Genomic DNA, 13,590 nt, shown 5'->3' with positions numbered 1-13,590 from the left:
ATTATGATTTCAGAGGTAAGGATCTTTATAAGGAAATAAAACTCTTTAGAACAATAAAATGTTTGTTTATTTACATATTTTTCTTCACTATAAAAGACACGATTGAAACTCAAAGCTATATAACGAAATATAAGATTAAACAATCATTATTCTTAAGTAGGAATGAACATAAATACCACGAATATTATACTGAACTGACATTTTCTGCGAAGCATATCAATCGCTAAGAAGATCATCATCAAGATTGATGTCCTGAAAATATAGAAATAATATAATGTTGACAGTATTAGACTCAAAAAATTTACCGTGGTATCGATATTATCGTCCAAATTCACTCCATCTAAATCCAAATCTTCGTCGTCGATATCGTCGTCATCGCTCAAAAGATCTGAAGGTCTATATTAAAAACCTCGTTAAAACAGCCAAAGTCCTGACAACTCTACCAACAAGAAAATTTTTCTGTGCATGATATTCTCATGGTAAAGTTACCAGCACTTTAATCCATTAACCCGCAGTCACTTATTTCTCCTGTGCCAAATTATAGACGATCTGTTGACATTAGCGGGGATTCGTCTCCCGCTAAAGTGCGCATCATTAATAAATTTGTTCTTGGACAACGCCATAGCAATCAAATTGCGTTTTCAACCAACGCAATTCTACCCCGCGAGTCACACCTATGGAGACCCACCATCAAGGTACCTATTCAAATGTCCCGCACATATTCCAACAAGCCTGAATTTAAAATTGCTCCTTCAATTATGAAGTGTTATAGTGTTAGAATTGTCGTCCATTTTTCCTTTCTCATTTAAATAAGGGAGGTAAGGCATAGTTACGAAGAATAAATACCAAAATTCTATCGTGACAGTTTTCTTTGTTCATTTCTTTTATTAAAATGTGTCATGGTGTCATTTTGAGTAAATTTTCGAAAAAAATTTTGGCTGGAAACTATCAAAAACTTTAGAAATAATGAGGTCTAACTGTGCGTGAGCTAATTAACGCAAAATTGGATTGGATGCTTAATATTCTGTCTATTTTGAATGGTTCCATGTACGTGGTATCTTCGCTAATTATATTCAATCTACTCTTTTTTTTTATTGTATTTGCTATGGATATTAATGTTCTTAAACATTAACTTCACTCTAATCAGGTACATTAAAACTTAATTCATAGAACCACAAATATATTACCTACCTACTCTGAGTTTGAAGTTCACTGGGAACAATAGAAGTTTTAAATGTACTGCTGGATGCAGATAGGCCCAAATCAGAACTCTGACATTCTGCTATAATATTCCTTTCATGATTTGGAGTCACGGTAGTAGCTCGAGCTGCTGGGATTAATGTGTTTCGCTTTTCAAATACCTTTTGAGCTGCTACAGCCTCAGCCAGACCTGAACGATCAATAATCGCTTTGACTTAAATTACCAGGGATCGTAAGAAAGTAAAATAAGTAGGGATATTCCTAACCGTGGAAGGTGCGTCTTAAACAAAACTTTATTTATGACAAAAAAAAGGCACCAGTTATTTACCGAACAAATGTAGGTAGTGACATTTTATAACACGTTGACTAGAGAGGACAAATTGACAAAGATGTAATATTTAAAATTTGTGTGTAATAGGAAATGTATTAATATTATTTACCTTTTAATTGTAATATAAGCAAAATTTCAGTTTCGGTCACACCCTCGGAAGGTTAACTAGATACTCTCGGAGACTGACACTTAATAATTTTAAACTTTTACTAATGAGTAATTCTTACCTGGAAATAAGTTTTCATACTGTTTCGGATCCGCCAAACTTTGTGCTGCTTTTTCATTGGTTTGTGCCAATTTTTCTTTCCACAAGTCCACAACTTCTGAGATTTTGTCTGGTAAATACGACCTAAATATACGAAATACATATTATTTCAAAATATTTTTATTAAGTGGGAAAATTCTATTTTTATGCAAAATTTGGTCTTATTGGATATAAAATATAATAGACTAAAACCCTCATGTCCGATAAACTGTTAGAGCAACCCATTCCTTTGTCGTTTTTTACTCTGTTTACTAATAAAAAGTATATTAAACAGTTTAATAAAGCAAAACAAAAATTTCAAAATTCATTTACCTGGCAAAAAAGGCTGCTTCGGGCAAACGATCGTTTTCAATCAAGATGTTTAAACATTTCTGCAAATCGCCCACTAACAAATAAGACAAGAATGACAAGTTGAATTTTTCCTCGCGTTGCGTGGTTTCCGCTAAATATTGTACTAAATTTTGGTCTCCAGAACTAGTGGCTAACAGGAGCAAATCTCCATAGTTTTGGGCTTTTTGCATACACTCCTTGGCTATAAAAAAAATATAAGACATAATTTTTAAAATACTATCAAACTTCCATCAATGTCTACGAATCAAAGATTCTACAGAAGTAACACAATACTTGGCATTTTATTCTTGAAATTGACCGTTTAATATGGCTTATGCATTGAAAATTCTCTATGAAAACCAAGTTGCATTCCAAGTTCAGGGATTATTTGCTGTTGGTTGAAATGAACTTTTTTGAATTCAATGACATATGTAAATGTTTTAGAGAATTTCAGAGTATTTGGTTAGATTCCACGTCACAGATTTTAAAGAGATTCTGTCGCATATTTTAAATAATTTTCTGGGGTATTTATGGGATTCTTTATCATTTTCAAAACACTCACGTTTGACATTTTGTCATTCACCTTGTGATAAAGTAATGCAACTGAGAATAAACAATTGATTATAGCCAAAACAGATTTCTTAATGTTTCCTTTATATGTTATAGACACAAAGTGTCTGTATAATAAATAAAAAGAAACGTTTGTAAATCCGCTTAATAAAATATAAACTATTCCTCACCTAACTGCAGATTATTCGTGCTGGCGGCCAACTCTCCCAACTGACTCCACTTCTGTGGGTTGTTCGCTTCGATCGCCAAAGCTCTAGCAGTGTTCAAGTCCTCCAAAGCTATGGCTAGCTCGAATTTGTGTTCTGGATCGCTGGAAACGGCCAGCGCTTGCTGTTTGAAACCCTGCTTCTCCAGAAAATGCGCTACTCTAGTTCGGTGCTCTTTGGGAATAGACGGCAACACACGATCAGCAGTCGCAAAGTCTTTGCGCATAACAGCAGTTTGGTATTCAAGAACCTAATGATTTAATGACAAACGATTTTTTTTTGTTCAGTTTGGATAAATGCACATGAATAGCAATAGATTTTATCTACATTTACAAGGGAAAAAGTTCTGTGATTTATGCTTACCGAGAGCAACAGCAAATAACTGACTACCCCCAATTCTTTATCTGCCAGGTATAGGCGGTCATCTTTAGGAACGTAGCCCAAGACATAGAGCGGTCGGTCCAAGTGAGCAATGGTCACCAGTTCACCACCCACAAAGTAGTTTATTCGATTAACCGCATTCGTGTAGATGAAACAGTCACCCACCCACAATCCCGTTCGGACGCTTTCGCTTATCTAAGTTATAATGTTCAATAAAAATGTTATTGATTTGTTTTCCATAATAACTTCATGGAAAATCTTAATTTCACAACTAAATAATGAACTTGCACATTTATTAAAAATTAAATTCAAAACCAAGTTTAAACAATTTTGATAAGAAGTTCAGCATAATTATTGTTTCACATTTGGCCATCATTTGCAATAGATGAAACAAACTAACCTTCATAGCCTAAGAAATTAAATCCCAAAACTAGGACTATGTTGCAGCAACAAATTTTCAACAATCTGTTAAATAAGCCACAAATGATGTACTTAGCAAATTGAGAACAATAAAAGTTTTTCTAATCACCTGGCTTATCATTATCATTGTAGAGAGCTTTTTTATTCACAATATTTATGAAAAAAAGATTAATTCTCACCTCTCCTAAAACATCAAAGGCGGACTCCACACCATCCTCGGCAACTTCGTTATTTTCTCGTGCTTTCTGAACTTGATCAGCATCAAAAGAAAGAATATAGTAGCTGTCTTCAGTAGCTAGACATACTAAACTGCCACTAAGGGAAAAACAGTTAAGCAATATAAAACTCAAATATTTTAGGAATAAAAGAAAAAAGATATAAGAAATATACGTCAAAACTTTTAAAAAGGTAATTAGACTAAATAAACTATTTAAAAACTAGAATTTTTCTTACCTGTCTGCCCAGTAAACAGCCTTGGGTTGAATTTCGATTCTTCTTACCAACTCCAATGAATCCCAATCATAGAAGCTGAGCCCGGCTACCGATTTTACGCCTAAGAGATAACCACCGAAAATCCCGTCGGTCGATGATTCGGGCTTGAACTGTTTCTTTTCTTTGAAGTTTTTGAATATTCTTATTGTGGAGGCTAAAAAAATATACACCAAATAATGTATTTTGTTCCAAAAAAAATGAAATAAGATGAAGTGAAGATGAAATGAAATAAAATTCGAAAATCATATAACCCAAAAGAGCAAGAGCAGAAGCAGAAAGAAATAATACCTGATTCTCTTATTGCATATTCACTGGAATCCTGAGCCCAAACAAATTCCTGTGCACTTCCAAAGGCCTTATTCCTCAGAGCCATCGCAGTGTAAATGATATACTCTCCATCCCCACACACAACTACAAACCTTCCATTTGGGTTGTGTTGGATAGATTGGGGATATATTTCGCAGGCGCCCATATCTTTAACTGCTACAGGGAGTCTTTCTCCATCTCTAACTTCTGTACCTATAACAGAAAATTATCTCCAAGTGCTTGCCCTCAAAGAAATGTAATTTTGTTTCAACTTAAGGAACTAATTTACCTTCAGATAGAGCCTTAAGATTGGCCTGTTGAAGCTCGCAGTGACGAGCCCATATGATTTTCCCTCCGTTAACGTCCATACTGACTGCAGGCTCTTCTCTACCCACTTTTACCATAATACTTCCTAAAAACCCAAGTTTTTGTTCAATGGAAAAAACCAAAAAATTATATTTGTTAAAGTACGTTTTACGTGTTAAAATATAAATCTAAACAAGAAAATATTAGATGTACTTTTACCTGGACATATTTTGAAACTTAAGTTAGATCACAATTGAAATAACAACCACATTAATAGGTATTACCTTCATCATATCCTATTGCCACATTATTTGAACCTTTAAGACAATTTATGGCCCATACTCTCTCAAATCCATAGTTGAGACTGCTCTCCAGACGATGAGTATTTGCGTGCCAAACTCTAACAGTTCCATCTTCACTTCCTATATGAATAAAAATGTAAAATAGATCAAAAATGATATATTTTGAATTATAAATAAACTTCATGTAAATAGTTAAGCTGTAAAATCCATTATTAATTTAAATACAGTATTAGAAATATGAACATTAAGAGTCAAGATCACATGACATAATTATGACATTATACACTTTTTTTAACTGACCTGTTAAGACAACTGGTAATTCTGGATGGAAACACACAGCTGTAACGTTATCCCCATGTCCTTCCAATGTTTGCACACAAGTTTTATTCTGGTAATCCCATATTTTTACAAGTCTATCATCAGCCCCAGAAATCAGATATGGCTTATCACCACCATGGTAATAATCAACACAGTTGACACCTTTTTCATGACCTTCCAATGTAAAATTGGCAGTTGGAGAACCTACATTTTCCAGGTTCAGTAACAATGCATTTTGGAGTTAATATATATTACCTAATTGCCATACTTTCAATGTTCTATCTAAAGACGCACTGGCAAATGTATTATTGTCCTTGGGGTTAATTGCAATTTGCATTATGTAGTGAGAGTGTCCCTCAAACACTTGTTGGCAGGTCCAGGCTTTATCCCAGTTCCATAATTTAATGAACATATCATCTAAGCATTAAAAAAAACTTAAGTAATTCTTTGGTAATGGTTTCACTTGCAACTCATAACATTTGTAGTTGACTGAATACTAGGAGTTTATTTAAATGATATCTTCTAATAAATGAAATGAAAATTATAAATAATTTTTGGCAAGTTTAATATACTTAAAATAATGAAATACTTTATTTTTCATTAATTTTATAAATGAATACATACTAAACAGTATCTTTTGCTTACCACTGCTGGTTAAAACAAAGGGTTGAGTAGGATGTATAACGATGCATCTCAAATAATCTGAGTGAGCCTCAAATTTGTGCACCCTCTCTAACGTATTATAATTGAACACTCTCAATTGCATGTCATCAGAACCAGTTATAATCCAATTTTTTCTTGGCACAAATTTAGCAGCTCTAACAGGAAGATCACAGACCTCGAAAGTTTTAAGCAACTGCTGGTTTTCGAGGTTGAAAACATTTACTATTCCACTGTATAATGAGCAAAGCATCCAGGGCTCTGTGGGGTGCAAATCTACACATTTTACTCTATCGGACCGAGCGGTTAGCTTGCGCTTTATATCTAATCTGAGAGGCTACAATAGTAATAGGAATAAGGATCTTGTTGATTATGATTGAAGGAAAAAACTTACCATTTTTGGTTCGTGAATGGGCCTTAGTTATAGTCAATATACCACTTTTTAAATGCCTTTTCTTTTCTGTAAAAGCTTGTACACGAATTTATAAACACATCAGCAGAACATATGTCAAAGTGACATTTGAATTTCTCAACTTTTCTAACCTTATTTTTTAAGAATACCGCTAGTAAACGGAATTTCGATAACCTACCTTACTCTATTCACCCTTTTGCATTTAGCCTCATTTGGATTCATTGCTGAATTTTTAATAAGAAAATATTGACTTGCGAAATATATATGCAAGATAAGTTACTAAACGAAATGTAAAAGTTCTTATTTTATACGATACGTGCAGATATAATGATAATATGTTGTTGACGTCATAGAAATGGAGCATTTAGAACAGTGGCCAAATTTTTAATTTAAAACACCTATTTAATTTAAGAAATAAGTGAGGTTTGAAAACATAAAGTTCTTGACAATAACAATATAATTTTAAATTATTAATAACTAAATTAAACTTAAAAAAAATACGAAACTGGAACTTCCTAGTACACATTCACTATCAGAGTTTTAGTGGGTAAGTACAAATAGGTACTTAAATAAAATAACAAAAATTATAATAAGTATTATATTAATTTGCAATATACAACGGAATTTATAATTTTAATAAAGGTTTAAATAGTTTTCTTTACGTTTTAGAGTTTATGTTTAATGTAGTCCTTTCCATTATAAAGGGATATATTTGATTTGACATCCACTTATACAGGATACTAAAAGCTTTTCAGTAAGAAAGTTTAACAGATAACAGAACTTGCAAATATTCAGAATGCTTCATCAATAAGTTAAAAACGTTTAAGGAAATGAAATGAATTCAAGTATATGCATATTTTACGTTCCCTATCATTGGAATGTTGATTATTTTAAGAGATATGCAGTGGGTTAAATTAGAGCAAACATTTGTGATTTAAAGCTTAATTAAAAGACATTTTTGAATCTGCAGGATTGCCAACAATCTCTTCAATATTATTTTTTCGTATTTCCTTATAAATCAGAAATGGCGCACTATAAAAAGAATTCTTCAAAAACATCCTTAAATAGCTTTTGATGGAATTTTTAGTTTTCCCTCATTGCACCAAGTTTCTAGGATGTGAAGTGGCAGCTTAAGTATATATTTTATGGCTCCTACGTTCAATTATTGCATATTTAGATGACCTTATTTTTCTAATTTTACTCATATGAAACATGCCATAGTATATAAGTGTTTTCAGATCGGTCAAAACATTATACAAATTTGGTTTTTCGGTATGAATGTGAAAGATTTACAAGCAAAAAAATGAAAAGACGAGATTTTGGTTTTTTATATTTTATACTATATGTATACCATGACATGGACCTCGAAAAACTAAGCAATATTTTTATATAACATTTTTTCGAAATCTTAAAAAAAAACGAAATATGCGCAGATGAGTTTTAATATATTTTTGTATAAAATCTAAATCTATTCCTGTATAAAAGAGTAATTCAACGTAAAGGAAATAAAATGTTCCACAAAAAATTATCTATATTATATTAGGTTTCCGGTTTCATGAGTTCTTCCAACAAGATAAACAAATCTACGGGCTGCAGGATGATGTCTTCCCAGAAAGTGCTCAGTATACAACCGCGATACTGCGACGACATTCTTGTGACACTCCCCGTATATCAACATGTCCATCAATTCGTGATTCGAGTAATTATGGGCCTTTGCCAATTTAATAGTATCAATAGTGATTGTTTATCAAAATAACACCTGGAGCTAAACTTCACGACTGATTTTTAACCGGCGTGGGTAAATTGCATAAAAACAGTAAACATGAAACGTTTTTTGCTTTTTGCAATAGCTGATAATTTTTTGTGGGACATTCTATTTCCTTTACGTTGAATTACTCTTTTATGCAGGAACGGATTTAGATTTTATACAAAAATGTGTTAAAACTCGTCTGTGTATATTTCGTTTTTTTTAGATTTCGAAAAAATGTTATATAAAAATATTGTTTAGTTTTTTGAAGTCTGTGTCGTGTTAAAAGAAAAACCCCTACTTATGTTAAACCCTGTAATAAATGTCTGTAAAAATAATGTTTAATAGCAATTTAACAAAAAAGTTTGTTTTAGTTCTTTCTAAAGTATCTCAAAATAAGTTAAACCAATGGTGTATTAACCAAGATGGAGAAAATTCACTGTCCTGAACACACTGGGGCGTCTGAACCCCTAGATTTCGCCACTTATTTCGAGGAATATCAGTCATCCATTCAACTTTGCCTCAATTCCTCAGATGACACTTTCGCTCAAAGATCTATAATCATGAATCAAGAGTTTGATCTTCAACTTAATGTAGATGATATTAAATCCTTGGAAAACTTATGCACGTAAGCTGGTATAAACTAAGTGAAGACAGCTTAGCAATCCTTATATCAACCAATTTTAGAGTGAACAAACTTACAGTTCCTGATGAAAACTTGAGTTTACCTCTAACAGAAATTCCAAAAGTCCTTTCTGTTAAAGAGGCTCACCCAGTTACTGCTGCGGCTCAAAGCCTTGAGACAGTAGAATCATTGCAGTACTTTCAAGACTATATGCTTGGTAATATAATACCGTTCATACCTGCGCGCAGCGGAAAAGCATATAATAACAAGGCAGGTTTAGAAACAGAAAAATGTTTCACAGAGCATTTTTAATTTTCTTGGGAATGGGGGGTATCCAAAGTAGATATTACATACCTAACATCCTAATGAAGAAATTTGTGAAATTGAAATTAAAACCCCTCATTATCCAAACATAAGTTGACCTACCCTATAGATAATTTGGGTATAGTTTTTTCGTCTTTCAGGAAAGTGGTTTTGAACCAGATATTGAACCGGGATCTGCCTTTACTTGTTCTGTAACTGTCTATAGACCTATTAACACTTTATTACATGTACGTTGGACGAATCAAAGAGTTAGGGCTCAATATGATATAGAAGTGTTAAATACAACAACTTTAGTTGAATTGGCTAATAGAATTAAGTGTGTGTCAGATGTGTTTGTGACCAGAGAGGTTGAAAGTGTTGAAGACGTCGTCGGCGTGGGGGAAAATCCAAAGGTATTTATTATTGCAATTGAATTATATACTTTGAAACGTAATCTAGTTTGAAGGTAGGTGTTTAGGCATCTTTTTTTTAGGAAATCTACCCCTCAAGATGTATTTTCATTGAGAATGTGTTTTACAATGATATGTCACATCCCAATGCCATAGATTATTCAGAAGTGGTTAGAAAATGGGCAGTTGAAAAGGGTATTAATGGGCTTAAGAACAAATCAATGGAAGGGGTGAGAACTCCATTTTGGCATAAAAATATAACAGAAAATAGGATTTTGTTTTGTGATAGGTTCAGATAGGATCTTTAAAATTTCGTCTAGGATATGGTTATGTCTATATACATCAAGGCAACTGCGAGCATCTCATCAGTTTCTCAGATGCCAAACTCCTCCAATCATCAGATCTTCGAGTATCTAAATTGTAAGTTCACAACCCACATTAAACAATTTTTTCTCAGTTATCTGTTATTCCAGATATCCGCAAGTCAACTCGATTAAGCGCATTACATTTTTCCACTGTTACATCTGCCATATTAATCACGCTTCGTGGTTGGTGGTAGGGAGTGATAGATTGCCAATGAGACGCACATTTTTTTGTGAAAAATGCTGTAAATCCTACATGTTTATTGACGGCAAGAAGATTGGCAGGTTTCAGCTATATCCATACCATATTTATGACAATGATTCAGATCATGAAGAAGAACCATAGGCAGTTATTGTGTTCCAGTTATTGGTGCAAATAATGTTGTGGGACTGTGACTTATAAATATAATTTTTACGTTATATGGAAGAATTATAACTACAAATAGTAACGAATTAAAGACAGTGTTTTTATTATTAATTAATTACTCATTTCAGTAAGGACCTTCAGGCCTACACATAGTTACGAAATATATGTCAAAATGCCTAATATACTTATTTCCATGTCTACACATAGAAAAGCTCTATCTGTTCCCTGTTCAAAAACCGATACATTTGAATTTAGGATAGGCCAGAGCTGTATTAATAATTTTGAATAAAATTACACACATTTGATATCAATATTTTTTTCTTAGGCAAGAAAAGATCACTTGTACTGTATAGTTGAGACAATTTAGCAATAGTCTAAACTTTCCTCAAACAGTCTACACATTACCTGTTTTACAAGCCCCTACATTAGAATCTCGGTTATTTTAAGAAATACGAGATCTGTTAAATTAGAATAAAGATACGTAGTTTCAAGCATAATGAAATCATGTGTCTAAATTGGCAGTGTTGCCAATATCTTTCACAATATACCTAAAACAGTGAAATTTTGTGTTTAATCATACTTGATGTTACTAGTGACCTGCTCTAACAAGATAGTACTCCTTGTAGACGTTTACAAGTCAGTTGCATACTATATAAACTTCATTAAATAAAATTGTAAAGCTAGAGACAGACAGTACTATGAACAAATGCTTGAAATGTTTGACACTGCTCTAAAATTGAGCAATGTTGACACTTAGGTCAGTGACTATACCCTACCCCCAACTAAAATAATTCTTTGTGAGGCTTGTTAGATCTAAAAGTCATGTGCCCCACTTAGCATCAATTGGACCTAGTTGGATTTGGAACAGGCTTATTAAAAAGAAGAAAATTTGGTTTGACAATTATTTAATTGTGCTGAACGTCCTTATTTGAAATATAAAACTTGATTTCAGAAGGTACAATTAGTGATATTTATTTAATATAACCAACTGTACCTTCTTTTTAAGTTATATAAAATATAGCCATTTTATTTTAATAAATTGGTTATATTTTAAACATTAATACAATTAGTCGCGCTTATCTCTTTCCTCCAACCCTTGGAGCGGCCTTCTGAATAACCTTCGCGACTTTTTGTTTAGGGGCTGGTTTTGCCTTTCCAGCTGCGGGCTTCTTTGCAGCAGTTGGTTTAGTTGATTTTTTGGCTTCTTTTGCAGCCCTAAAATATATTTGACTATATAATTCACAGAAGAACTACAATAACAGAAATTTAAACTTTTTCTTCAAATGTAGCGATTTTTAATAGTCTACTATCTTATGAACAAAACATAGTAATGGTAAGAAATCACCTTAATGTCTGCAGCATTAAAACACTACCAAATGGTTATTATGATTCCACCATTCAATTGTGTCTGCTGCAAATCCAAAATACATTTAAACTAAAATTATTGATTCACATAACATATAATTTACTTAATGTAAGGAAATTTAATAGTTAAAAGCAGTTTTTTTATTTAATATTTTATACTACACAAATATCGAATATTTATAGTGCTGTTAGTATATGTACAGATACAAAAGTTTATTCAATTAAAAATTTTCATATTAATAAGAGAAAAAAATTTCAAGTTTAATAATTTTTGAAAAGAATGAGATGTAATATTTTGATCATAATAATTTCAAAATTCACTGTAAAGTTATGTAAATTTACAGAAAACTAAATGTAACCAATTATACAAAAACTGAATTGATTTTTAGTCAAATTGTTCGACTGATTTAGTAAGCGCACACATCATGATGGCACTGCTTAATTTGAATTGAAATCTTTACATTGACAATGTGCTATATGAATTTATAATTCCAGTTTTAAGTTAAATTTGTGAGGCATTAAGAATCAAAAACACACATATGCTGTATAAACTGCCCCACAACAAATTTAACCTCATTTAATTTTTTTTTACCATACCATAAACAGAACATAAACTGTTCTTTAAATGATACTCTCTTTACAACTAAAACATACCTAATTGCTTGCTCTCGTTGAGCTTCCCTAACTTCAGGCCTCTGATTCCTCTTGGCCAAAATGTCATTCAAAGAAGCCCCAACAATGGCACGCTGGAATTTTTGCGTCCTACGGGTGCGCTTTTTGGCAGCTTCTTCTTCTTGACCTTTTTTGTGTTTGCGCCTGTAGAGCACGGTCCACGTCACCTTACGAGGGTTCCTCTTCATCAAATGGGCCCTTTCACATTTTGAGTTCAAAAAGGTAAAGTTCTAAAATCAAATTAAGAGGTTATATTTGGTATTATTTTTCTGCGGGCTGTTTTGAGGGTACTATTAGAGTGAACCCGAATGTTGGGTGTATGAAAAGGGATATTTACTTTTCCGTCCACTTTGACCATGGTTTTTCCATGGCCGGGATGTATTTTGTATCCACTGTAAGCACAAAGTCCGATCCTAAAAATTAAAACTATTATTGTAGAACTGAAGCGGGAAGTGCTATTTTACTGGAAATATGTTTAAAATTGGTGTAAAATTTATGATGATCAAACTTTAATAAGATTTTTTAAACTTACTTCATTTTGGCCAAAAATCTGAAAATAAAAGGAAAACAAACTTGCGTCTGCGTAAAATCTGTTCACGACTGTCAATGTCTATGTCAAAATTGTCACTTTTGCTGCCGTAATTAAGCTGCCGATGGTAACAAGGCCACTATTTGAACATGTCCTCCATTACAATCTTGAAAATAATCAGAGAACGATGGTTCTCAGAGATTTGCTGCTTAAAATGAGTAATATTAGCATAATTAAAGAAAAACTTAACGGACGACTACAAAATATTCTTCGAGGAATTAAAGAAAAAAAGAAAAGAGCGCATTCCTCTGCATCGCGTTAAAAGAACGCTTAGTATTGGTCACCAGCTCTAAAAACCCTAAGAAACCGTCAGAAAAGGGAAAAAGCGGTAGCATGATGAGTTAAAAAATACTGTAACTGAAGGAAAAGATGTCTAAAAACTCGCAAAATTGCCTTCAAAGTGGCATTCAATTTAAACTTTTAAGGGTAACTGCCACCCTAGCTAAGGGGTTGACATTTATGGCGCCAGAATACTACCAAAAGGTATATTGGGTAAAATAAAAATTGGCGTGTTTAAGCAATTTTGCTACAAATCAAATACTATGTTGATATCGAATTTATTCCAGTTAAAGTTACTGCACTCTGTATATTTGAGACGAAAATAACCAACAGATCTTGAAAGCTGAGAATATGTGCAATTTGGAAATGTTG

At 32.8% G+C, this 13,590-nt stretch overlaps 3 protein-coding genes across 3 annotated transcripts; 1 reads left to right on the top strand and 2 right to left on the bottom strand.

Annotated features, from left to right (window-relative positions):
• Positions 1-44: 44 nt before the first annotated feature.
• Positions 45-6,610, bottom strand: beta'COP (coatomer subunit beta'). The gene is made up of 16 exons (XM_066283112.1): positions 6,482-6,610; positions 6,073-6,424; positions 5,683-5,844; positions 5,410-5,631; positions 5,092-5,229; positions 4,791-4,913; positions 4,484-4,714; positions 4,157-4,349; positions 3,883-4,018; positions 3,266-3,478; positions 2,867-3,152; positions 2,109-2,328; positions 1,759-1,880; positions 1,192-1,390; positions 306-396; positions 45-252 (listed from the first exon to the last, which is right to left on the bottom strand). Exons 1-16 carry the CDS (start codon positions 6,482-6,484, stop codon positions 217-219), a joined length of 2,727 nt encoding a protein of 908 aa, XP_066139209.1. The 5' UTR covers positions 6,485-6,610; the 3' UTR covers positions 45-216.
• Positions 6,611-6,907: 297 nt separating this feature from the next.
• Pbp49 (proximal sequence element A Pbp49) lies at positions 6,908-10,424 on the top strand. Its single transcript, XM_066283076.1, has 7 exons — positions 6,908-7,046; positions 8,621-8,874; positions 8,934-9,141; positions 9,336-9,587; positions 9,668-9,814; positions 9,874-10,004; positions 10,058-10,424. The coding sequence occupies exons 2-7, from the start codon at positions 8,672-8,674 to the stop codon at positions 10,290-10,292; spliced, it is 1,176 nt and encodes a 391-aa protein (XP_066139173.1). The 5' UTR covers positions 6,908-7,046; positions 8,621-8,671; the 3' UTR covers positions 10,293-10,424.
• Positions 10,425-11,201: 777 nt separating this feature from the next.
• Positions 11,202-13,019, bottom strand: RpL24 (ribosomal protein L24). The gene is made up of 4 exons (XM_066283078.1): positions 12,883-13,019; positions 12,688-12,763; positions 12,333-12,580; positions 11,202-11,528 (listed from the first exon to the last, which is right to left on the bottom strand). Exons 1-4 carry the CDS (start codon positions 12,885-12,887, stop codon positions 11,390-11,392), a joined length of 468 nt encoding a protein of 155 aa, XP_066139175.1. The 5' UTR covers positions 12,888-13,019; the 3' UTR covers positions 11,202-11,389.
• Positions 13,020-13,590: the final 571 nt, after the last annotated feature.

This window comes from Euwallacea fornicatus, chromosome 6 (genome assembly GCF_040115645.1).
Source record: "Euwallacea fornicatus isolate EFF26 chromosome 6, ASM4011564v1, whole genome shotgun sequence".
NCBI lineage: Eukaryota > Metazoa > Arthropoda > Insecta > Coleoptera > Curculionidae > Euwallacea > Euwallacea fornicatus.
This window is presented reverse-complemented; position numbering and strand designations above follow the sequence as displayed.

What these genes read in the sequence shown, in the direction of transcription:
- beta'COP (XM_066283112.1), bottom strand. An exon ending in TCTTAAGGCTCTATCTGAAG is followed by an intron (nt 4,715 to 4,790) that starts GTAAATTAGTTC and finishes TTTCTGTTATAG; the next exon opens with GTACAGAAGTTAGAGATGGA. An exon ending in ATATGCAATAAGAGAATCAG is followed by an intron (nt 4,350 to 4,483) that starts GTATTATTTCTT and finishes ATATTTTTTTAG; the next exon opens with CCTCCACAATAAGAATATTC.
- Pbp49 (XM_066283076.1), top strand. Translation starts at nt 8,672, where the DNA reads ATGGAGAAAATTCACTGTCCTGAACACACTGGGGCGTCTGAACCCCTA. An exon ending in GAAAAGCATATAATAACAAG is followed by an intron (nt 9,142 to 9,335) that starts GCAGGTTTAGAA and finishes TTCGTCTTTCAG; the next exon opens with GAAAGTGGTTTTGAACCAGA. An exon ending in GATCTTCGAGTATCTAAATT is followed by an intron (nt 10,005 to 10,057) that starts GTAAGTTCACAA and finishes CTGTTATTCCAG; the next exon opens with ATATCCGCAAGTCAACTCGA.
- RpL24 (XM_066283078.1), bottom strand. An exon ending in TGGTCAAAGTGGACGGAAAA is followed by an intron (nt 12,581 to 12,687) that starts GTAAATATCCCT and finishes ATTTGATTTTAG; the next exon opens with AACTTTACCTTTTTGAACTC. An exon ending in CAACGAGAGCAAGCAATTAG is followed by an intron (nt 11,529 to 12,332) that starts GTATGTTTTAGT and finishes AATATATTTTAG; the next exon opens with GGCTGCAAAAGAAGCCAAAA.